The sequence below is a fragment of the Muntiacus reevesi genome, chromosome 1 (assembly GCF_963930625.1).
Source record: "Muntiacus reevesi chromosome 1, mMunRee1.1, whole genome shotgun sequence".
NCBI lineage: Eukaryota > Metazoa > Chordata > Mammalia > Artiodactyla > Cervidae > Muntiacus > Muntiacus reevesi.
Window position 1 is genome coordinate 168,009,967 of NC_089249.1, and position 26,070 is coordinate 168,036,036.

Below are 26,070 nucleotides of genomic sequence, written 5' to 3' on the forward strand. Positions count from 1 at the left end.
CCGTTTACATCTGCCACTTCATTTATTTTTTTATTTGCAGGAGGAGTTGAAACAAATCTTAAGGGTATTTTCTTTTTTTTTTTTCCCCTAAACATGAATCATTCAAGTAAAACCAACTTAACTATAGAAATGTAGCAAAGTAAGGGGAAAGTAGCATAACAACCCAGGAAGCAAAGGCTGGGGAGGGGGGGAAGAGGTGGGTGCAGTCCGCATATAACATATGCATAAATGCCATATGATTCACCTGCTCAGGACCGCCTCCCCAGAAGGCAAGCACAAGGACCCATTTTAAGAGGATGTTTTCCCCCCAAACATCAGAGAATGTTTCAACTTAAAGCTTAAGGTTTTAAAAAAAAAAAAAGGAAAAAAACAAAAAACCCCCACAAACCACCCAGCCATAACCACCTTCCTTAATCGATCATAGGAGTTTCTTTTCATTTTATAAAAAGATTAATAAAAAATATTGAAAAAATTATTTTCTCATCTTATATTTGTAAAGATAATAGAAGTCAGAAGTTTCTTAGAAAACAGACCAGAAACTGCCATCCAGTTTCCACCCCTGTTGCTGAGAGGATCAGCAGGACTAGAAAGTTTGGGATACTGGAGCTGCTGGTGGAGAAGGGGAAGCCCAGCCCACAAGAAATCAGAAAATATTGGGGGGGAGGGGAGGTGCGCACATGGGGTGTGGTTAGGAGCAACACCACATGATACATGGCTGCGCAGAAAAGGGGAACACAAGGTGGTCAGAAAGGCCTTGAACTCCTCCTCGACATACAAAACCAATTTTTACAAAGACCCACGCAGTTTGGTCCCAAACTGAGGTGAACACGTCAATATTTATTCACATGCTTTGTTTTCTCTTTTAAGAATCAAAGTTGCCCAAATTAAATCTTTCTGCTAATGTTACTATATATGCCTAAAAAAAAAAGAGGGGGCTTTTAAAATAAGGATAAAGAGACTGAAAATCATCAAATTAGTCCTCAGCTCCAAATGAAATGAAATGAAGAATGAAACTGTTGGTTTCTAACAGGGAACAAACCAAAATCCAAGTTATCGCTCTGCCCTCCCTACCCCAGCCCCCACCCCACACACCAACAATAAACGAGAAACACGTAGCTAAAGCCCAACATGGTGTGTTCTGCTCCAGAGCTGGGCCTGACCCCAGGCCCCACAGCCAGCTGCCTCTGTCAGGTGGGACGCCAGGATGCTCTTCGGCAGTTGTAGGATTTTGCATGGCTGGTGGGGGGTAGGGGTGGGATTTTTCAGAATCTTCTCGAGGCTCCTCTACTTAGCTCCTCACCAGCCATCTTCCTGGCGCCTCTCTCCCTCGGCCAGGGGCTCCCGGCAAGGGTGGCCGCTACTCAGTTGTAGGCTGTAAATTGTCCTTCTCTTCTCGGTTCTCTGTCCCACTCTCATCGTCTTCAATCTCTCCTTCCTCCCCACTGAACTTGTCATGGGCCCACTTGGGACTGGTGCTGGATTTCCGGAACATGAACCGGCCCCGACCACGGGGGAAGGCTCCTCGGCCCCGGCCCCGGCTCACCCACTTCTCACTGCCTTCGCCTTCACGGTCATCATGCTTAAAAGAAAAGGAAAATGGTCATCAATGCCAGAGTAAACAAGAGCAGCCTCTCCTCTGCACCTACCAAACATGACTCTGCCAAATGAACCTATGTCCTGTCCTCCCTGTCCCCTACTCAAAAAATGCTACTGATTCAGATCTAAGAGAATATTCAGTTCGGTTCCTTGAATTCTAACACAGTTGTTTAGGCATTATAATGATGATGATGATAAAATCTTCAAAGACCTTTTCCTACATTATCTCATTTAATCCTCACATCTACCCTACCCTATTATTATCACCCTCCACTATGCAGATGAGAAAACAGCCAGAGGAACTTTAAGTAACTCCATATTTATAACACTCTCTCTCAAGGAGGGGGTGGGGGGGTATAAGCCAATCACCCCCAAACATGAAACTATTTCTGATCTGAGTTGTCTGTAAGCTAAGAAAGGAAGCAACACAGAATACACACACAGCTGGGAGTCTTTTCCAGCTCTCCCCAAGCCTCCCCACCTCAGCCAAGAACAGGCAGTGAGACCAAGGGCAAATGGCTCATGGTCACAGATCAGTACTGGCAAAGGCAGGGCCAGAACCCAGCCTCCTGTCTTGTATCTTTCCTCCCTTCTCTATAGTTTTATGCAAGAAGGCAGCGTGGCAGAGTAGAAAAAAACAAAACCTATAACTCAATCCCTGCTCTGATGATCTCATGAGAGAGAAGGAGGGAACCAATGAAAGAATGAATGAGAAAGGATTTTGAAAAGTCATGGCTTCAAAGAGTCTGAACCCTCCACCCACACTAGTACCTGAGGCTCCTGAGGGGTTAGTTCACCTAAGGGCCAGCTGCTTTTTCACGAGCCTAAATGAATCAGGTTGGCAACGCTCCTTCAGGGACAGATAGGGGCAGGGAAAGGGACTCTGTACAACCTTTCATCCTTCCTCTAAACAGCCCCACTCCAGTACCTATCCTGGGCCCAGTCCAGCCAACATTTTCCTAGATATAGGTTCAAGGGTCCTCTAGGAGTCTCAGAGTAGCTTCCAGCAGCCCCAGAAAATCAAAGTTGGCTATGCACAATGATTTACACAGCAACCTGCTTCCCAGCTTCCTGTTTCCAGGCCAGTCCTCATGGGTGATGAGACTCAGCAGCAAGATTACCTTGGTTACAACTCTGTCACATCTGCTTGGATCTGAGCCTGCTGTTAACACAGCAAGGCAACAGAACTCTCTCAGTGGCCAAGTAATTCAGCCTAGAAGAGCCTAGCTCCAGTGGTGTTTCATTCTGGAGACAGGTGCCCTCCCTTAAAAAGAGAACTGTCTTTCCTGTCCATATTGTCCAGGGGCGTGACAAGGTGGAACTGCCGCCTCTGGGGAAGGTAATGGTTCTATCCCTTGTAAAGGCTGAAGGGAGGCTTAGGGTGGGTGATCAATAAAACGATTTCACAGACAAAAAGGCAAGAGCAACCTTTCCTGCTTATCCTGGAATCCACAAACATCTTAGATAACACTTTCAAGGTCAGGATTGCCTCTCTGGACAACAGTCATCTTGCCAGGACTATACTAGCCCGCAAGTACACACGTACCCAGTGCCACACCTGCACGCAGTTCTGGAAAAATCAATTAAAGCCTCACTATCAACTACTGTGGCTTCCCTGGTAGCTCAGACGGTAAAGTGTCTGCCTACAATGCAGGAGACCTGGGTTCGATCCCTGGGTCGGGAAGATCCCCTGAAGAAGGAAATGGCAACCCACTCCAGTATTCATGCCTGGAAAACCCCATGGACCGAGGAGTCTGGGGGGCATGGGGTCACAGAGTCGGACACTACTGAGCCACTTCACTTCACTTCATCAGCTATTGTGTATGTCAAAGGCTCCCTCACCCTTTCTGGTTATCCCAACACATACCAAGTAGTACTTCTTGCTTTTGGGTGTGTACTCAGGGTCCCATTCCTCCTCCCGGCTTCTCTTCTGAAAATCGTTGCTGCTGCTGCTGTTGTTGTTACCAGAATAGTTGCCTCTGCCCCAGCCTCTTCCTCTGGCTCGAAACTGCTATGGCAATAAACAGGGAAAGGAACAAAGGGTCCATGTAAGGAATGGAGAAAAACAACTCCTTGTCTTCTATTAAAATACTTTTCTGCTGTCCTCCAGTCAATATGCTGGTTAACTGGTTTTTAGCTATTCCCGTTCTGTTTATCTCAAATCTATAGCCCAGACAGGGGACAATGCCATAATGGCCTCCCTTACATACAGCAGGAGTTAAAACAAGTGAGGAATTTCAGACTAGAAGCCAGAAGAGGCTTTCTGGCTAAGTGATTATGAACAGGAAAAAAAAAATTAAAATGGAAAGCCTGGGGAATGGGAAACCAGATTCCAGGGTCTCCTGACCTAATCACCTGTATCGAGGGCAACAAAATAAATATTCTGATAAGCACATAATTAGAATTAGCAGGAGAAAGGGCTTAAAGAAAGGGGGCGGGGGGGCAGAGTCTTACAAAGGTCCCTCGAGCTCTGCCTCCTCTCTCACTTGGACCCGCGAAGTCTTTGGTCCCCAGTCTTGATTTGTCAAAGCCCGTGGTACTCTCCTCTCTCTCTTCCGTCTCTTCAGTGTACTCTTCCGCTTTGTAGGAGTGGGATGACTGGGAGGAAGAAGATGATGACCTGGACCGGTCTCGTGCTCTCCGGTGCTTCCTGTGAAAACAGAAGAGGCAAGGAGATCAGTAAGCCTCTCGGGTACAATCCTTGTCTGGGGGCTCATGAATAAAGAGCACAAGACAATCAAGAGTGTGTCTGTGATAAGAACTCGGAAGACAAGTAACCGGAAAAACCAACTCACCCTCAACATACCCACCCAGGGAACTGGGGCACTTCCTCCCAATTCTCTCAGTCATGGTCACTGATATATCTATGTCTGAGCCTGTAATAAACACAGGACACCCACATACAGGAGGAGGGACAAAACACAGTCCATGCATAGCCTCTGGTAGCTCAGCCTAACACATGTGCATGAACTGGAAAGACAGAAAGAAACAAACACTGTAATGAAAGCCACAGAGTATGTGGTACTGGGACACACTTTATACATTACCATCTGTTTCAAGTTTATATTAGTTTTATTTCTCATAGAAGACTACAACCTGTCTTGGGAGGCTGTTCTAAAGATAGAAAAAACAATGTGCTTAAACATTCTACACTGACACAGCACGCATACTGTCCATGGCAATTATGATTGTTCAGCACTGTTTTCCCCATCTTATAGACAGGAGGTTCAGGTGACGGAACTAGGCAGATTTGGATTCAAACCTAGCACTGATTACACCAATACTCCACAAACCCTTCCCACTTTCCACTGTGCTCAAACAGGTTTAGGTCATTAAGCCTAGGATCTGGCAGAACTCTTCCCAGAGTTATTTCCCATCTGTCCCTTCATCTGGAGGAAATTACAGACCAGGGGCAAATTAGACAGAGTAATACAATGAGTCACTGTATACGTACTAGAGGTCGGGGCCAGTCCTGCCGTGTGGCAGTGGAGGAGGGTACCAGCCACCTCTAAGGGGGCAGGAGAGCCAGCTCCCGGGAGTACAGGACTGACAGGGAGAAGCCAGCCAAGTGTCAGTAACCTGTCATTACCCTTCTCCATTATGAAAAGCACCTTGCCAACCCCCCACCCCAGAGCTACCCCAACCCCCAAACATTAGAGAAGATCAGACAAACATCTGAATCCTACTGGCTCTAAGGTATTCTCACTGGATTATTATATAACTCAAATGTTTGACTCCTAGAAATCGGCACTATTTCAAGAGATTTTCAAAAATAAAACTCCAAAAATCCTGATTTGAGTCCCAACACTGCCTTTTATTAGCTGTGTGATCTTGGTGAGCCATTCTTAAGTCACATGAGAAAGAGTTTTTTTATACAGTGAAAACACTGACACAATTATCATTTTTCTTCTTGCCCCAATCACAAAATACTAGAATTGCAAGAGACTTGATCAAGGTTACACAGCAACACAGAGGCAGTGGCACATGTCCCAGGGAAACAAATCTGGATCAGTAATCCAAGTCCAGGCCTGAAAGGCTTGAAGGGTCCTGCTCCCTTTCCACCAGAGAAGACTACTGTACCCCAATTTCCATTTCCTGTTGAGGATTATCAGATCCTCTCTCTGTGGGTAGCTCTGAAAGCTATTAGGGCTCATAATGTGTAAGTTAACTGAGCGGAAGGGTAGACAAAGTGAAACAGAAGATATGAGCTTACGTCTCTATCTTTCAAATAGGCAAAAGGGATAGTCTACTGTCTCGCTTATTTCAAAGGATTGTTATCAGAAAATGGATGTATAAGTGTTTGCCAGCTAAAGTTCAGGAACACAAAAGTAGTGCTGCTTCCCACAGGAAGGCGTGGGATTTCAATTCTGCAACCTTTAATGCGCATGACTGAAAAGTCATGGAACGTTCAAAAATGTAAACAGAGACAAGACCTTGGCATAAATGCTGCCTTATGAAGTTCAACAATGCCACCTTTGTTTAAAGAATATTTGGAACACCTCTCTTGGAAGTGCCTGTGAAACTAGTTTAAAAGGCATTTAAGATCAACAAGCCTGTCCTATCTAGTTCTGCCCTGTTTCTCTGATCAAACACTGTTTTTACTTGACAACAACTTTGAGCCATTTCAAAATATAAGATGTTTTAAAACATAACCTTCGCAAGACGATTTGTGATAAGAAAGGACATGTCAAAGAACATGTCCAAAACAAATGCAAAGAAACTCCCATGACTCTCTACACTGTCCCTACAACCAAATCAACAGCCTGGCTCCCAAGAGGCCTCCTTTGGACAAGGACTGTGTCTATTTTCATTCAAAAGTTCTATTTTCAATCTAGGCACCTTAATTGACAGTTAAAAGAAACTGCACAAAATCGTTCCTAATTGTTCTCCAGTGTGGAGGGTCTGCCATAGAGCCTAATGAGGGGCAGACAAAGGAGTCCACTCAGGAGACTGAATGAGGCAACAGACAAGGGTTCACGTACTTCTGCTTCTTTGATCCTTTATGAGTTTTCTCTGTTTTCTCAGCTGATCGCTCCCTTGAGTGGCTTGAGTCTCGGGAATCCACTGATTCTCTTGATTTACCTCGTTTAAGATCTCTCTCTTTATGTTTTTTACGACGTTCAATATCAAGGCGGAGATCAACAGGATCATCTTTGTATTTTCCCTCAGCCTGCCAAGAGAAATCAAAATTAAGGTTTTTGGGATTCAGGACTACAAAGTTAACCACCCCACAAACTGTGGTTTCTACTCCAATGGAGTGGTACAGAGGAAGCACTGGGAATGTGAGGCAGCTCGCCCAACTCGGGAGAGATACGGGATGTTCCACCAAAGTCACTTCATGAGGATCCCCAGAGAACCCAAACCAGTTCTCTAGAATAATGATGATAACCTGCATATGCTACACACACACACACACACACACCTCTTGCTTTGCTATTTCCCTCTGTGGTCCAGTAAGGACTTTGGCTAGCTGAAAAGCTGAGAAGCCCAAAATTAACTCTGGAAGGTGTTTGGTGAGGCTGGCTTAGGCTTAGTCACCAGCAGGAGTGGAAATGCTGTCATCTTTCCCCTACCTACACTGTGGCAGCTACCCTGGACCTATCCTCTATTTGGAATTACCTCTCAGTACTGAGTCCAATAATAAGACAATGGAAGACTTACACAGCCTTCCAAAATGTTAGTGATATCAACAGATTTCTCTAGAGAAGGCATATCGAAAATCATAATAAAGAATTCATAAAGTTGGTAATACCAAGTCAAAGTTTATTTTAAAAAGAAAAATGAGAGGACATTTTCTCACTAACTTTCTACTAGTGAAACCTATCACAGTATGTGCTGCAGACAGAGTGAGCCCAGCAACAACAGCGGCCTTCTACCCTAAACCATCAGGCAAAGGGCTGTCAACAGGTCTTGAGAAACTCAGTGAAAGCAGAGGAGCAAGGTGTTTTCGGGCATATTACACACTAAGATTTGTCTCCTGGAAGCAAAACCTTCCTAGGGACTTCTCTGGTAGCCCAGTGGTTAAGACTGTGCTTTCACTGCAGGGGGCGTGGGTTCAATCCCTGCTCGGGGAACTAAGACCACACAAGCTGTGTGGTGCAAGCAAAACACAAACGAACAACAAAAAACCTCTCTAAAAAGAGGAAAGGATGAGCAGTTCACTCTGTATTAACAATTACTTACACAACTAAGCTTTTTGTTGAAATAATGAAGTTTTAATTAACAAGAACGGTAGGTGATAACTTGGTTTATTTTATTGCATGCTTTTCTTCTGAGGAGGGAATGGGGCCTCTGCACCCTCCAAAGACCAAAAAAGAGAGAAGTAGAGCTGCAGTTCCCTTAGGCAGTGCACACAGCATCTCTAATGAACAGGCTGTGTGGGGCAGAAAGGATGACATCTCTCCTGACGTTTCAAAACCTTGTGTTTCACATGGTTAGTGCCAAGCTGGTGGGTACTTGGAGCAAAGGGGGAATGGGAGAGAAGACAGACTGTGCAAGAGTGCCTCTCATCACATTCAACCAACAAGACAAACCTATCTGGAAAACTTGAAAATTACTACTTTTAGAAACAGTTTCAGCAACATTAGAAGAGTCATCTCCATAGGGATTAAATTTCAATCTAATCTCCACAGAGTCCCTATGTGGGAATTGACGGTTAATAAATACTAAGATTTTTAAGAACCCAAATCTAGTACCTCATTGTAACAGACTGCACACAAGCTTTAATCTCTTAATAACAGTGTTTACGTGCACATCATTACACATGTAGCTGCGCTATCAAAGCAATGCTTAGCTTTAAAGTAACAGTAACCAACAGATGATAGATATGGCACAATGTTAGGAAAAAAAATCTGGACTAGCTGCTTAAAACAGTCTATTCAGTTAAGATATGAAAATTTCACTCTCCTCTGACATGCATGTCTTTTTGAAATCATGGTTGGAAATAGCGCATGTATATAGTTGATTTGATAATACTTACAAGCAGAAAAATATCACAAAAAGTTTCTTCTCTCATCATGGGCACTTGTTCCAAAACTCCTCTCTTTTTTTTCTCAAGCTCACCTCAATAGACTTTGGGGTCATTTACCATATTCTAACCACTTCACAAAGGTTGTTGATACATTTAATAAAAATTAACCCTTTGTAGTTCATTTTTAGAATTATGCCCATCCTTAAAAGAAAAACACAAACTTAAGTAGAGAGTAATTTAAACAAACACATTTCTGTCAAGTTCATGCCCAACGCACTCATTTTGTTGGAATTACTGATCAAAGCAACAGTTCACCTTGTAGCCAGGTTCCCGGGGACTTTTCATTTCGTCATGAGCCAAACCATGTTTTCTGAATGTACTGGGGGAAATGTCTATCCTCCTAAAATTATAAACACAAAAATTGTTCAACATTCCATAGTGTGAATATAGCATTTTAGTTCGTAAGTGAAATAGCAGAAACACAGGCATCCATTTTATTACACTTACCTTGTTTGTTTATATACTTACACTCTCCCATAGGTATGTATGCACAAGCACACACGTACATGTACAGACACACACACTTTCTCTCTCCCTACTTTCCAAACTCAAACAGAAGGAACTTCACATTCCACCCCGTACTGTTACAGTCAAGAAAACAGACTCACCTATAGCCTTACTTATAATCTTAAATTCACATCGAGACTATCTATGCCCTGCTAGCTTCAAATAGCAGTTTTCACCTTGGGAACTGAAATATAATGGTCCATTATTCACCAATATGATAAAGTCTAAGTAAGAAACAAGTGCCTGGTGTGACACACATCCCCAAAGACCCTAAATCCAAGACTATTACAAACATGGTTCCTCTTACCCACTGCAAAGGTTCAATCAAAGTTAAGGCCAACTATGTTTCTAGACAAAGTCCCTATTTGCTGAATAAATTCCCACAACCAAATGTTTAAACCTCTGGGCTTTTTCAACCCTTTGACATAATTCTGTAAGTTCTTCTATCTCCACCCCCCACTTGCTGCAGATTCTCCCAAAGGAAGAACCAATATATGAAATACATGGTATGCTTAAAGGAACATTTACTTTATGTAAAGAAAGCTCACCATGACCTTGGGTTATCGTTTGCAAACTCCTCCTGCAACTCTCACAACTCTCAAGAATACAAGGTTTCTTTTATATCAAAAAGGGCTGCTTTCCTCAGGCCCAAAGGGAGAAACATGGTAATCAAAGCATGCCCTTTCCACTACAAACCTAGACTATGGAGAACATTACCTTAAATTCTGCTATTTACCTAACAAGTGGCAAAAATAAGACAAGTTTATTCTCTGGTGAGCAGTCTTTTGAGCTTCCCTGATAGCTCAGTTGGTAAGGAATCCATCTGCAATGCAGGAGACCCCAGTTCAATTCCTGGGTCAGGAAGATCCCCTGGAGAAGGGAAAGGCTACCCATTCTAGTATTCTGGCCTGGAGAATTCCAAGGACTGTGGAGTCCACGAGGTCACAAAGACTCAGACACAACTGAGCGATTCTCCTTAAGCAGTCTTTTATGATCGCCTCCAGTGTAAGCCAAGGTTCTCACCTGTGAATCTCTGGGCTTTTCTTGTTTTTAGCTGCCTCCTGTTCACTTCCTCTCTTTAGATATTTAGTAAAGCGTTCATGCAATGTCATTCCGGAGGACCCAAAGTGATGCTCTGTGGGGAGTCAAAGAAAAATACGTCAGGCTATTAAAGGCAGACCCAACATTCAAACCCCTCTGCACGGATGAAACTGCAGCCACAGTTATGTGAATGAAGTGGTCAAATCCATATAACAAACACTATGAAAAGTAAAGAAATTAGCTGGTTCAGAAACAATCCAATATTGAGCACTGGATTGCCATGGTAGGACATGGATACAAAGATACTATTCTATGCATCAAGAGCACCAACTCCCGCCTAAGTTCCAATTTCAGATGAAACTGTAACTGATCCAAACCCAGCTTCTAGATCACATTCTTCAGTCTGTCCACCTCCATATGCCCAGAAGATGGCAGAAAAATGTGGGACAAGATCTATAAGATGCTGCTAGAGGTATCTACGTATTAATACAGGACAAATCAGATGGGCTGGGAAAGCCACTTTCCATACCTCCCTTTTCAAGCAATTTAAATCTTCACATGAAGGATTTCACCTAGCCTCAGGATCCCAGGTTATCACTAGTATTTTCACAATATTCAGCTCTCTGATTAGAAAATGGAAACTTACCCCTGGGGAGACATTTCCTTCAAACCAGCCCCTAGGTTCAAAGGCCCTATTGATGAGATAAAGGTCCTCAACAGACTCCCTCATGCCCTGTCTCATCCTTCAGCTTGTTACAAAGAAAGCTAAGCATGTAGAAAGGGAACCTGAGCAGGCTGGGGTCAGGACTCACCTTTAACATGATGAACAATGGTCACTATATGCTGGGCAAACAGCTCTGAGGGGCTCCGCTGAGACTGAGCAGACTGTATGTGCTGGAAAATGGATCGAAATTCCTGCTCCTTTTTGTTGCTATGAACTAGATCCCGACAAAGCTTTCGTTCCTGAGCCAATAAGCCACTGGGTCTGAAAAATAAACACAGGGTGGCCCAATGTAACAAGATACATAGAAAGTCACAACATTTAAGTCCTAAAAATACAAGTATACTTTTGAAAGAGGTGAATTTCTCTGCAAAGTTCCTTTTTAAATTCCTAGCAAAGTACAAAGAACCTCAAGGCATCGTAACTGTGGAAAAAGGCATTTCTCCCTTTGGAGTTTAATATAAACAAAAGGGCAGGATGAACGATTAAACCTCAGTGATTCTGTTCTGTTCTGGAGGTGTGGGGGGGTGGTGGTGGTGGTCTCCGCTGATTTTAACACATGACAAATAGTAAGGTATCTTAGAAGATCAATTATCTTGGCCAGTCAAGGCCACAATGCAGCAAGAGTGGGATGTGGCTAGACTGCTCTCAGCAGACTTCCAACTGGCTGCGCAACTTTTACACCAGGTGAAAAGCAGCCTGGGCCTCACAACTCTTTCCTGAAGTTCTCAAACTCCACACCCCAGCCCCAACTTTCAAACTGTTACATTATTTGACGAAGGCCTGATATATTACACATTGTGACTTAGCTAAGAATGAAAAAATGGATCCTGCATGGTTCCATGGGCAAAGACACCCTAAGCACATTTAGGAAGACAACAGGACAGGCGTGGAATGGGGGGAGGGTGTATGATGTGATGAATACAGTGCAGGAGAGAAACAGAGGGGACCCAGTACCAAGGCAGACAGTCACTACAAACTAAAAAGACGCTTCACGATACTGCCCCAAACACGTAACTACTCTGATACACACTTCTCCAATGAAAACATGGAGACACAAGGGTATTCACATTGAAAATGAGACAGTGGGAGAAATACAGGAGGGGTTTGTCCTTGTTCTAGAATGACCTTATGGAGACAGGTTAGGCTAAAGCCCTGAGGGTCAAGATGGACTATATCTCACCTTGCAAGGTCCTCATCAAAAGAGTCCATCCGAACATTGACTTGGGCCTCTCGAGTAATAGAAAAGGAAGACTTCCCTGTGGAAAAGTCTCCTTTGGCTCCTAGCTTCTCTCGGCTCTCAGAGGTCTTTCTTGGGGGGGGTGAAGAGCTCTTCTCCTGGACTGCTTTGTAAGCAGTCACTCGGAAATTCTTTTCAGGCACAAATCCCCTGTGCCCACTTTCGCTTCTCTTGGATCCTCCTCGCTCCTCCTTTTTGGATCTCTCTGAAAAGGATTCCTCCTCCAACTCCTCCGTCTTTCTTTGCTTTTCCTTCCCTGGAGGTGCGTACACCAGGCCCTCCCATTTGCCTGACTTCTCCTCCTCCTGGTTTTTGCTTGCACCTGCTATGACTTTCGACATGAATTTCGGTTCATCATCAAACTCAGATTCCTTCCTTCCTTTAGCCTTATCTTTATCTTGATCATCCATCTCCTCCTTATGGAAGTCAGCCATCTTCTTCTCAAAGTCATCTCGGAGCTTATACCTTTTGGGAGACTGGCTACCCCGAAAAGGTTTCTCAGTATCAGTTTTGGGAGCAAATGAATCAGATTTCATTTTTGTATCACCCAATCCCGCATCAGAGAAGCTCCCTTTCTCTTTCATTTTCTCTTTATCAGTATTTGTTTGTTTCTGTTCCTTATCTTTTCCATTCTCTGTCTTCTGTTCATCTAGATACCTAGTTATGAAAACACAAGGGAGACACACAAGAGACTTAAGCAATCTGATCCAAAATAAAACAGCACCATATGGTCTTAGGTTTCTGACTCTCTAATAAGCATGACTTGTGGATTCCAGTGTTGCCAAAGGTGTCTTGATTACTTTTTTGTTAATTTCTGAAAAACTGCTCTTCACAGGTTTATGAACTTTGCGTTTAAAAGATAAATGTTCTGTGGAGTTGTATATTACAAAATCAAGCAAAAAGAAAATAGCAAAGGCAATTTTTAGGATACTAAAAAATAAAAACCTACTTACCTGTAAGCGGTCTAGGAAAAAAAAAATTAAGGTCTTATCCAACCTTCACTCAAGTCACTTAAAATCTGCTTTCAGCAAAGTTAACATAGAATGTTCAACCTTGGACTGTTTTGCTTTTATACAACTCACATTTGGAAATACAAGTCTCAAAAGAGACTTCAAATTTGCTTCAAGTCACCTAGAAGACCTAAGTATGAAATATACTGTGAACACAAATAAAAACAAAATACATGTTAATTGGAGGAGGGGGCAAACTTCATCCCACTCATTCTTATGGAAAAGCAGAGTTCATGCCCAAGTGTTCTAATAAGATTCACAGTCCTGGCAAGGAACAAAACCTGAATTTTAAAGCAGACTTACTGAAGACTGGGAAATACAGGTTCTGAACATCTCGTCTGTACCATTAACGGAAAAAGTCTAATCAAATTACAGTTCCATTAATATGGCAAAAAAAAAACAACCAAAAAAAGAACCAAAGGGACAGCAGGGCATCAAAGAAAAACGCTAATAAGAGAAAAAGGGGGAGGTGGGGGGCAGGAGGGGCACCTGCTCCATAGGTCCCTCTTGACAACGTGGTCCCAATGCAACTTCCCTGTTATGTCTCTGCCATCCCAATCCATACAACCACACAAAACAAAGACTCATGCTCCAACTCACCGTGTCCCTCAGGGTAGAAAGACAGAAGCACTATTATGTCCTCTCCTAACATGCAGCCTGCTTGGCTTCTACTGGAACATACACCCACCTTGTGATTTTATAACAAGGTCTTCCTGGACTAAGCCTTGGACTTTCCCATTCTGCCCAGTCTCCTCAATTGGAGGGTGTGAGGGTGCAGCTCTTCACCATGATGGGCTGATGCAGATCGATCATAGGCGATGGTGGATCTTAGAGGGTCTAACAGCTCCAATAGCCATTCATTTTGGTAAAGACCACATTTTTTTGATAGCTGACCCACAAACCTCTATTGTTCTCTGGCTTACACTGGTAGAATCCAAGGCAAACTTTAAATGTGAAAACACCATTGTAGAGTAATCTAGAATTTGTGCTGCAATACAAATTCAGGAAGGTAGGAAAACCAGAGTTAAGCTAAAGGTTTCCTTGGATGATGCTTTCAAACCGCCGAAATGCAACTTTAGGAAATGGGAATTACCTCATTACTATTAACCAGAGCTCTAAGGATCACATCACAACTAAACTGCCAGCCAGTGAGATACAGACAGACAGGGGAAAACGAGGTACTTGCCTCTTTGCATAGGCTGCTCCTCCTGGAGCAGCAGCCTCCTCCTTCTGAGATGAGCCGTATGCTGAGCCAGTGGCCGGTGGACTCTTACCCACGGGACTCTTTTTGGACGGGCTCAGGGACCCTGAGCCATGGTCAAACTGCCCTTGGTGAGTCCCACCCTGGTACCCAGCACCACTCTGCAGAGCTGAGCCCATCTGGGACGTGCTGGAAAGTGGAGGGCTAGGTTTTGGCACAGGGCTAGGACGAGGTGACCGCCGCCTCACCACCACAGACTGGAGGGGGCTTTTGAGAGCTGGGCTTCGCTCCCGGGGACTCAGCTCAGACACCCCTGAGGCCCGTGATGCAGAACCAGCACTGTATGTGGTGGCGTCTGGCCATGGCTTTGAGCTCTCAGATGCTTTTGGGTCTTGAGAGGTGCCTCCAGAGAATGGCTGCTCCTTGGCCTCATCTCCCTGGTTATCCCCAGCAGCCTGGGACGGCCGGCTATCCTTGGAAGAGGACTTTTTCTCCTTCGCAGACTTGCGCTTAGAAGATTCAACTCGGCTGTGGTTGGAGGAAGAACGAGAGGACGAGGAACGTCTTGACCTGTCAGAGGAAGACTTATCGGAGTTTCTGGAGTGGCTCCTGGACCTTGGTGAAGGGGACCTTCTCTTTGGGGACCGGGATCGGGAACGGCCCCGACGAGGACTGTATGCTTGCCGGTAGTTCTGCCAATTTGAGCGGTAGTTTCCATAGCCTCCTCGGTTATACTGGCCCCATGGATAAAAGCCTCTGTTGCGCCCACGGAAATAATAGGGCCTTCTATAGCCTCTGTTGTGACCTCGGAAATCTCGATTCTGATATACTCTTGGGTGATTTCTCTCTCTGTTATGAGCTGGAGAATATGATCTGGAACGAGATCTAGAACTGAAAGAGGGGCAGGGGAGAGAAGAAAAGTTTGAATTTTTGACAAAGCATTTTTATTCAAGAAAAACCTGCCAAAAAAGAGGTAAAGCCTTAGTCTTATGTATCATTTATTTTTTCAAACAAAAGGTACAAACTTAAATAGTTAATCCTACTCTTATGGCCACATTAAGTACAAAAATTTAAAAAATCACTTTAACAAACCAGACACTGAGATGACTCATTAATACTACTGTAGCACATTCTACATGGAGATATATTTCTACAATGACTGAGAGAATATAAAAATGCTCTTAATGTACTTAACAAACATCATTTTAATATAGTATACTAGTTAGTTTCACAGGCACAGAGGATTTTACAGATAGGTCCCTACGTCACTGGAAGAGAAGAACTGCAAGTTGTGGTACCCAGAGAGGTAAGTCTTCAGGTCCTCTGGCCCCACATGGTTTATTGCCTTTCCCACCCACCTCTGTCTGTACAGGGCTAATTTCTTGACTTCCACTAAGATTTGGGTTTGTGAAATACAGCTGCAACATGTCTAAACCAAAGAACACTTAAATAGGGACTCAGAGAATGCATCAGTTCAAAGCTTAAAAAAATTTTAACTGAAATCAGATCAACAAATCAAACAAATATTGTTGTTGTTTTTTTAAACTGGGAATTTGGAAATGGTCTCATTCTCTAGAAGGTCAAATCTCTGTGGCTGAACTACAAGGTCTTCCATAGGTGCCACAAGAGGGCACCATCCGACCATAACATACCCAAGCACACAAGACGGCAGCAGAGAGACTGCAGACAGTCCCACACCTGCACATGTCAGGTCAGTGCTCGTCCTCATCGAACAATACAGAACTCTAATTCAGCAAAGGCCCATTTCCAGAATGGGATTCAACAGTCATCTAACTCTGTAAAAATTACATGTTCACTATTAAGTGGACTTTTTGGAGCAGGGAACTGGAAAAGGAGCTTGCTCTGTCCACTCCATGCATCAACCTGATATTGCAGTACCTCCAGGAACTGGGGTGGGATGATATTACATATTTACAAATGCCAGACTTATCGATGACAAGGAGGTCTGTTTTCATTAAAAAGCCAAAAGCTGTACTTGCTGGTATAAGAATCTACTGGGCTTCTTCAACACCACTTATTGGGTCAACTATAATATAGAGCATTAATTGGTCACTACTTCTAAGTATTAACATTGCCTAGAAATATGTAAAATTACTAGAAAACTAAAAAAAAAAAAAAATTCCTTTATATACAGAATAAAAACCTTTCAGTTCATAAGCAGGCCTTCTCATATCAGACCTAATTAGAACCATACATTTTTACCTGTTCGCTTATAAGTTTTATAAATAACTCCACTTAGCAATGTGACAGGTTTTAACAACTAAATAAAATGTTATCTTTACAAAGAAACTCAAAAGATAAAATAGGATTGGTTTCCCACTACCCATTGTATTCAGGTTCTTTATCTACCCCAAGAACAAGACCTGGTAAAGATGCAGCAAACTGCTGGCTGTTAATGGTTGCTATTTAAGTATGATTTTTTTAAAAAAAACAAACTTACCTTTCACACTTTTCACTTGAAAACAGTAATAATACAAGAAAGAAGAAGGGAGAAGCAGATGCGGCTATGAAACTGAATATGACCAGATTTAATGGCTATACTTGAGGTAGGTGACGCACCACCAGCACTAAGGAGGGTTTAATTCATGTTCCCATCCTCACAGGCTACTGCTGCTTCTGTCACCAATTATTAGTGAGGGCCCTGCGGCACACTGCATCCAAAACCCGCAGTCACTGCACAGATGCAGGAACATGAGTCTCTGCAGATCGCAAATGAAGTTATTTAGAAGTCACTTAAAAGGATACAGTCTGTGAAATATAAGGAAACAACCAATTTTCTCCAGTTCTGTAGAACTCAGCAGTTAAGTTAAATTAAAGACATGGTTCTCAAACTCTCTGGATAGTATACTTTCCTTATAGGAGAGGGGAAACAAAAGAAAAAAATCATGAAACAGATAAGCCAGAAATAAAAACTGAACATCTAGTGGCAAATTTATCTGTTTCTAAAAAACAGAGAAGTCAGACTAGAATTAAATACAAAAACATTTTTCCAGTGAAGATATTCCTCCAAAATAATCTTCCAGGCATTAAGACAGCACAGAGTGGCTCTAGAAGTATGTGGCCCAGCACATACTTCCTGCCTAAGATATCTTTCCCTCATTTACCAAATTGATGACCATGCCAAATGATATGTACAATAAGGAGAAGCAATCTGTCCAGAATACCAGTTATCACAAATATTGCAGAGTTGGTTAGCATTTTTCATTTTGACTTATGTCAGTTCAATTCTCTCAGTTTCGGTTGTACAGACTCTTCTTTTTGAACCAATTAGTTAGTTTCCATTTATTAGATTAACTTTTAAAATTATCTGTAGGACCAAATGAGCTAAAACTGAAGTTTAAACAGTCCAGATCAAAAGAATCTGGGTGCAAGGTAGAGCTTACTAGCAGTCTCTGCTTAGTCCTATAGCCTTGTTAGCAACTTCCTGAGGTAAATATATTCAGTGAGTTTTCCCTCTTTCTTGGGGGGTAGTGGGGGCAGTGTGAGAAAATGGGATGGAATTTTACTTTTAGAGACTCTGACACAATTAGGCAACAGACACTCTATCTAGTACAAAGCTTGAATAAAGTCTGATATAAAAGTATATGCCCAAGAAATATGGGAGAGAAAAACAAAGCTAAGACTGATTACCTTGAAGACATAATGTTATTTTTTTTTTAATGGAGGGTTTCTTTTGAAGGAGAGACCCAGATTTTAAAACTTCCTACTCTACACTACATGGAAGTCATCACCATGTATGCACACCTACTTTTTGTTCAATCTCTACTCTGAAATTAATTTTCAAACAGGCTTCTCACAGATTCCATTTAAGAATTAACTTGTTCTTGTTGGGAAGGTGAGGGTAGGGGGGAATCCTACCAATCTGGAGAAGGGCTCTAGGACACTCATCTAAAATAATCAGCAGGGGCTCCAAGTGGAAAAACTGAGAACCATGTCCTTGCCTGTTGCAACTCTGACAAAAAGAATGATTTTGGTGTTTAAATATTTAAATGATCAATATTTCTCTAACACACATATAGAAACTTACATTTATTAAAAGGCTCTTACCCACTCACAAAATTAAGTTTTAAAGAATGAAAAATTGAACTCATGATACAGCAAAAAAAAAAAAAAAAAAGACGCTGGAAGTTTGGCACCCTATTCCAAGACATAGCTGAAATAGGGAAATAAGAAGGTGTGGAAACTAATTAAAGAATATTGGTGATAAATTCAAAAGAAGTATTAGCACATTTAGTCAGGCAAAATAATGCCTACAATAGTGACTTTTAGGTAGTTTTAAGAAGTGTTTTACTAAATAGATGCAGCTTGTTAGTAAGTGGCATATAAGGTATATATAAGTGACTACTGATTATTTTTTTTTATTATTTTTTTTTACTGATTAGTTTTTAAGGTTTATTTTAGTGGGTTAAAGTTTCTTTTTCTTGCAATGTTGATTGCACTATTACTCTTCTTAGCTATCTTTTCTTTGCTAATGACGCAACTAAACTTTGGCCCAAGCCTCCAAAAATACTTCAGTGAAAAACAATCTGGTACAGAGATTTCAAGCAAGTAGCTTAAAAAAATATGTATCTTTCTTTAAACGAGGATGAAAAACAGTAACTGCTGGCAGGAAAGAAAAGGAATTAGGCAAACAGCATGGCAATCAAAGTTGATCTAGAGTTGTAATGTTTGAAGAGACCTGGAATATTTTATAGCCCAACACTCTACACCTCAAGCTACTGCCCTACCTCCACTTGACACTCACAGAAATAGTCTAACAAAAGATCTTCAGAGACCCACGCTGACAAACCAATGATGACCGCATTATATAGTCATACCCCCTACCTCAGCCTGCGCTTCCTTGAACGAGAGACAGAGCGGCTTCGGGATCGAGACTTCGAAAACGAACGAGAACGAGATCTTGATGCAGATCTTGATCGAGAAGAGCGAGATCCAGACTTAGATTTGTTTGTTTTTGACATCTCTGAAGAAAGGGTCACGTTTCAATTATACCTAAGAATAAAACAAATGAGTGAGCCTCTTTGCAATCCCGAACTTCTGTGAACACTTAAAAAAAACAAAAAAGATGAAATGACTGCTTTAGAGAGGAGGGAGAGGGTGAGATGTATGCAGAGAGTAACATGGAAATTTATAATACCATATGTAAAATAGATAGCCAGTGGGAATCTGCTACATGACTCATGGAGCTCAAACAGGGACTCAGTGATAAATCTAGAAGGGCGGGATGGGGAGGGAGATGGGAAGGAGGTTCAGGAGGGAGGGGACATGGGTGTACCTATGGCTAATTCTTATTGATGTATTGACTGAAAACCAAAAAATTCTGTAAAGCAATTATCGTTCAATTACAAAAATAAATTAAAAACAAAACAAAAAAAACCACTCCTTGCCCTTTTACCAAGGAGGATGTCTAAGCAGTACAATTCCAAACACACCATCCCACAGCAGCCAATGGAAAACCTGACTTGTAATTCTCACTGGAGAACACCATGAAACAGACAAAAATTAAGGAAGCTATCGATAATCTGGGGTATGTAATCTTTTCTCAACAAGCAGACAAGTTTTGCCAACTAAGGTAACTGTTCATACAAGTAACGAGATGCCCTGAGACAGGGTTTTCCCAGTCCTCACAGGAGAAACTCTATGCAATGGCATCTTGGTTATAGAGTAGGTGGCACTTCTGACCATTTATCTCCCTACTTCCTGGACCGTGAAGCCATGAGGCATATCCTTAAAATTCACTTCAAAGGAAAAGGTTTAAAATGTAAGAGACTAGTCTCAAATACTGTAATGCCACAAGAGGATGCAGTACATCATGTAAAATACAGGACATTAATCCATAAACACAGGAATAAAGTAATTTATAAGGAGAAGAACCATTAACTTTCTTTTAGCCTGTCACTACCTTCAAGAGCCAACCTTCCTTCAGGGTCACTTTCCCACGAAAAAAAAAACAAAATTGTCTCCCCCCCCCCCCCCAAGATCATAAAGCTAGTTAACAGCCAAACCAGGTAAGAACTACAGGACCTAATTCTGTCACGCCTCACTGCTTAACAAAAGATTCCTTTATGTGAAGGGAAAATAATAATTGATGGAACATTTCACCCTTCTCAGATTTTCTTGTTATTCAGATCCCAGCTCAAAAGCTATCTCTCCAGAGGCTTGCCGTGGCCACCCACCAATCAAAAGTCATTTTCTAAGGTATAGTCCAATACCTTGTTTTCTTCTTCAGAGCACTCAATCTAGGACTTGAAATTTATTTACTTTGCACTTGTTTACTTTGCTTTCCCACCTGTACCCAAGTAGAATGCAAGCTCCCACTGGCAAAAATCTCTTATTTACTGATGCATCCTCAATGCCCAAAACAGCAAACACTTAAACAATATTTTTATTAACTTATCCTCAAGGAGGGTATCATTACATCCGTTTTTACAGATGAGGATACTGAGCACATAACACAAAGTAACTAACTTGCCCAAGGCACACAGCTTTAAGTGGCAGAGCTGAGATTTGAACCCAGTTGAGCTGTCTCCAAACCAGTTAACTACCATTAAATTATATGGTCTTGCCAGAGACTAGTGGGATGAATAAATGATCCCAAGTCTCCACTCCTACGGAGTTCAGGATCTGGTAAAGAGCGAAAGACAGAGACAAACTGAAAGACAGTATTTGTTTATAATTACTATATTCAAGTTTTAGATTTGAATTTTAAGAACTTCTGGCAAGGCAAAGAAGTCCAGGAAGCTTCTACAGCTCCAGTTCATAGGGATTATAACCATAATAATCACAAGAGACATAATTTAGAAAAGGACTGAGAAACAGCTAGGAAGACAAAGACAAAGGATGATGAGTAAGAGAAATGAGGATACCAAAGGCCTATATCCATCTAGATCCTGCCAAAAGGATCAAACTGTTACATGCTCTAGCAAGGTCAAAGATGTTCAGTTTGGAGCCAATTTTCAGACTTTAAATGAAAAGGGAGGAAACCCCCTGGTGATCCAGTGATTAGGACTCTACTTTCACTGCTAAGAGTGCAGTTCAATCACTGGTCAAGGAACTAAGATCCTGCAAGCCCTGCTACATGGCCAAAAACAAAAATTAAAAAAAGAAAGAAAAAAGGAAATGGGGGAACAAGTTAGTAAAACAGAAAATACTCATTTCCACTCCCAGACATTGAAAAACTAAGACATTTTCATTAACAGGAAGAGAAAGCTGTCACTTAAATACAAATAGAGTCAAATTTAACAGTTTTATATATATTAAACTTACTAGAGTTGACAAGTATATTCAAGAGTTACTTACTGTGACACCACCCTCACTTTCAGAACTCCTTTAATGTGAGCTAAAATTAAAACACCACTATCCCCGAGAGTTAAGAGGAATAACTCTGGATGATACAAAACCAGAGCTGGAAATAGATCAAATGAATACCTTAACTCATTCAGAACTCTTGAAAGTGAACAAACAATGATAAATTAAAGCAGACTTGGTCTTTGCCTCCATGGAACTTATAATCTAGAGTTGCAGATAGACAATCAACAAGTGAGCAAGCAAAAACTTAATTCCGGTAAGTACTAGGAAGATGGCAAAAAAAAAAAGCATAAATATGGGCAAATTTATAAAGTGTGGTAGCAAGAGACTCGGGTTCAACCCCTGGGTCGGGAAGATCCCCTGGAGTAGGATATAGCAACCTACCCCAGTATTCTTGCCTGGAAAATTTCATGGACAGAGGAGTTTGGCGGGCTATAGTCTATGGGGTCACAGAGAGTCTAATCTAACTGAGCACACATGCACAGAGTGACTTATTTATGTAGGATGGTCCAGAGATGGCATTTAAGCTGTCACCTGAAGACTATGAAAAAGCAACTCACATAAAAAAGGAAAGGTCCAAAAGATTGAGAAGTCTTTTCTCTTGATATACATAAACACATATAAAACACAAATATTTTAGTGTAAGGCAGGGACAACCATATCTAAAGTTATCTGATCAAATTACTAAAATTCATTCAAAACAACTCAGTTTTATTTTGAAGATTTTTTAAATGCCACTGCCATTACACATAGCTTTTCCCATTTCTAACATTGCTTCCATGTCTATGCTCTAAAAATATTATGGAGAGTGAGACAGACAAATACCACCTTGGAAAATAACTTAGCACCTTTTACATGTTACAAGCATCTAGCATTTGGTTTCTGTTCAAATTAAAACTTCTTCCAAAGGAGATTTTGTTTCTTCAGCAATGCCTACTCTCCTTTAACATGCTGTTTCATTTAGAATAAGACAGCCATGTTCCTACACCAGCAATATAAAAGAATCCAACTACTGAACACACGCTAGCAGGCAGAAACATAGAACACAGTTCCTAAACTCCTAAGTTAAGGGCTGGTATGATCCAAATATCCTTGAACGTTCCAACCAAGATCCTTCAGATGACGAGGTTCCCTATCCACATCATCACCCTATTTGCCACTGAATCAATTCCAGTTTGTTCTCCTTCACTGGGATACTGAAAACTATTTAGAGACTATTAATGCATCCTAAGATTGCTCATTCTGGCAGCCACGCCACATGCTGATTCAGAGTGAGATGAGTCACTAAGGCCCTCAAGTCTTTCTCATAAACCCTCCTCAGCTGCAACATGTCCTCCTCCTCCATCTTGTACTGACACTACTGTTGTGCTATGCCCCCCTCTTTTTAATTTAAAACCCAGGGGCAGAATTCAAACAGCCTTCTGAAATCATTTGAGATACAATCCTGTCACTTGGAGCAAGGGTTTCTTTCAAACTGTTTTGCAGAGCCACCTGAGAAGACAGTTTCCAGACCCATCACTCTTTTTTTTTCCCCATCACTCTTTTTGAAACACAAGCATTCACCACCAAGCCACTTGTCTTTGGAAGAACAGATACATTTTACTTAAAGCAAAAGTCTTAAGGTATATAATTACATGGCTTCTATATCATTAAAAACAGATTCTGAGACTTCCCTAGTGGTCCAGTGGCTAAGATTCCATGCTCACAATGCACGGGACCTGGGTTTGATCCCTTGGCCAGAGAACTACATCTCATATGCTGCAACTAAGACCCAGCAATGCCAAACAAATAAGTTTTTTTTTTAATGCAGATTCTATTTTTTACCTCCAAGCAAAAAGAGTAATATTGACAGCAAGGGCCAAAGAAAGCATCTCTACATTAAAGACTCTCAAAGATAAGAAAGAAGTCAATTATTCCTTCCCCCTCCTCATGCTGGATTGTTAGGTTTCTTCTTAAGTGTCCCTAGTGACTATGCCAGCCCAGCATTGTGCTTGGCACATGGTAGACGTCTGCTGAATTCACCAGAAGGAACATCCTGGGAGTATTTGATACTGTTTGCCCCATGTTTGGAACACGGTGGATAGGTTTCACTGGGCAGGAGACCGAGTTCCTAATACTAAGTAATGCCAAATATAGCCTCTCAACAGGCCGTCCCAGAGCTTCAACCTTTGCAGCCCTAAACGGTCAAGCTACATATAAACCATGCAACTAGTCTTCAATCCATAAATAATAGGTTTATATTCCAAAAGATCCTCCTCAGAAAAGATTTAACTGCTTATTTTTTTTCACAGAAAGATTTACTACTAATCAAGCAAATAAAAATGGAAGGCAAACATACTATAACCTGAAAACAAAACAAGAACATAAAACAGACCTACAGCCTTCCAAGTATGTAAAAACAATTCAGAACTAAGTCCTTTAAAGCTCTCTGAACCCATGAAAGGATGCAGGAATTGTGTTGGGCCAGAGAACTAATGTACACGGTTAACAGTGTGCTCTCTGAGTATCTGTATCTGTTTTCAATGACTCCACTGCGTACTTAATGTATGTACAGGCCTTTGCTGGGCAAACCACTATTTTCCGTTCTCTCATTTCCATTAATATCAAACTTACTGCCTCACAGGATATTCCATTTCCTCGAGAATCTTGTGTACCTTAAGAGTATATTGACAGCATTTCTCTATCACTTCAGTATCCACATTACAACCAATCTAAAATCAAAGTACTGGTATTCTGATAAACACCAACCTCTTCTAGCACCACCTGCTTTCCCTGCAGCAATTAAGCACACACTGCTGCCTCTCGTTTTAAGTAATGAGAATATACTAGTATCATGAAACCTACATTACTAACTCTCACTCAAAGGACTCACAACTAACTCAAGAAAAGAGTGTTACAAAGGAACATTTATTTTAATCTGCTTAATTTAGGTTACAGGACACAAATAAGATCTAAGCCTAGAGAATTTCAGGAAAGGATCAATAAGCACCACCCTCTAGAAGTAAACTAACAGTCAAAACAATGGATAAAAACAATCACCTATGGAAATCTCTCCAAGAAATAGCTTTCCAAATAGAAATGCAAAAATCCTGGCATAAGACCTAGCATCCCTTTAAGGTAAGTCCCTAATTTAAGATGTAAAACTCCGTAAGATACACACTATGACTTGGGTTTATAAAAAAATAAGTTTTTAGTAATGAACAAATATGGATGGGAAATTGAAACATGGAAATCTGCATCTTCTTGTAGGTCTGAGAAAGAAAAGGCTATGCTTTAATAACCCATACCATACATAAATATATTTGTTCAGGCCAAGCCATGCAGCTCATGGGATCTTAGTTCCCCAACTAGGGACTGAACCTGGGCCCTCAGCAGAGGTAGTGCATAGTCCTAACCACCGGACCGCCAGGGAAGTCCCCATAGTAATAATTTAAAGAAAAAATATTTATCTAAAAGTTGGGGGACTACAGAGGTCAAACCTAGAAGCTAGCATACCGTCTAGAGACCAACAGAGACTTTTGTCCTGCTCTGTCTGAGGCAGGCTGGGGGTGCCTATGTGAGTGCTCAATCGCTCAGTCACGTTCGACTCTTTAGACCTGTAGCCCACCAGGCCCTCTGTCCAGGGGATTATCCAGGCAAGAACACTGCAGTGGACTGCCATTTCCTTCTTCAAGGGGATCTTCTTGATCCAGGGATCGAATCCTAATCTCCTGCATTGGCAGGCAGATCCTTTATCACTAAGACACCCAGGAAGCCGCCAGATTGGGGGCAGGGGTGTGACATTTATTTGTATCTAGCAATTTAAGGTTTCCAGGATACCTGTGTTGACAATATTTTATACTGGAATTATCCTGAACAACTGGGACTCATCACTTACTTAAGCAGGACAATTCAGCTACCCTGATTTGATGGACTTACTATTTAGGACTGTCTAGCTTCTCTATTTGGAGTATGTTCATCAAAGATCCTTCTAACTTGAAGTTTGGTCTCTGGATGGACCTGCCTAACAGAAAACACCCTAGGCAAATACTGGCTTTCCTAATAAATACATACCATCTGAAATTGATTCCCTGGCACTTTATCAATAACACCTGTGCCAAACAAAGAGCTATGAACCTTCAGCATTATCTCACTTTATATACACAAAACTCATTAATCCTACATTCTGTACCTGTTTTACTGAAGAGCAAACCAGGATTTATGGAGTTAGGTAAAGAAGTAAAGTGAAGTCACCCAGTCGTGTCCAACTCTTTGCGACCCCATGGACTGTAGCCTACCAGGCTTCTCAGTACGTGGAATTTTCCAGGCAAGAGTACTGGAGTGGGTTGCCATTTCCTTCTCCAGGCTCCCAAAGTGCTACAGCTAGTTACGTCCAAAATTCAAACACATATCTTC

The 26,070-nt window shown here is 41.7% G+C and overlaps 1 protein-coding gene across 5 annotated transcripts in view; it reads right to left on the reverse strand.

Moving 5' to 3' along the window:
* Positions 1 to 3: 3 nt before the first annotated feature.
* THRAP3 (thyroid hormone receptor associated protein 3) overlaps positions 4 to 26,070 on the reverse strand; it is a 70,669-nt gene continuing 44,602 nt past the window's right edge. For 4 of the 5 annotated variants that reach the window (XM_065916352.1, XM_065916343.1, XM_065916362.1 and 1 more), the window contains 10 exons: positions 19,192 to 19,359; positions 14,332 to 15,237; positions 12,079 to 12,792; positions 10,987 to 11,159; positions 10,157 to 10,268; positions 8,882 to 8,966; positions 6,579 to 6,766; positions 4,051 to 4,246; positions 3,464 to 3,607; positions 4 to 1,579 (listed from right to left, as the gene is read on the reverse strand). In XM_065916352.1, the coding sequence (XP_065772424.1) occupies positions 1,358 to 1,579; positions 3,464 to 3,607; positions 4,051 to 4,246; positions 6,579 to 6,766; positions 8,882 to 8,966; positions 10,157 to 10,268; positions 10,987 to 11,159; positions 12,079 to 12,792; positions 14,332 to 15,237; positions 19,192 to 19,328 (2,877 nt within the window). In that variant the 5' untranslated portion in view covers positions 19,329 to 19,359 and the 3' untranslated portion in view covers positions 4 to 1,357. The remainder of the gene's footprint in view (positions 1,580 to 3,463; positions 3,608 to 4,050; positions 4,247 to 6,578; positions 6,767 to 8,881; positions 8,967 to 10,156; positions 10,269 to 10,986; positions 11,160 to 12,078; positions 12,793 to 14,331; positions 15,238 to 19,191; positions 19,360 to 26,070) is intronic. The other variant, XM_065916381.1, reaches the window with a different exon arrangement.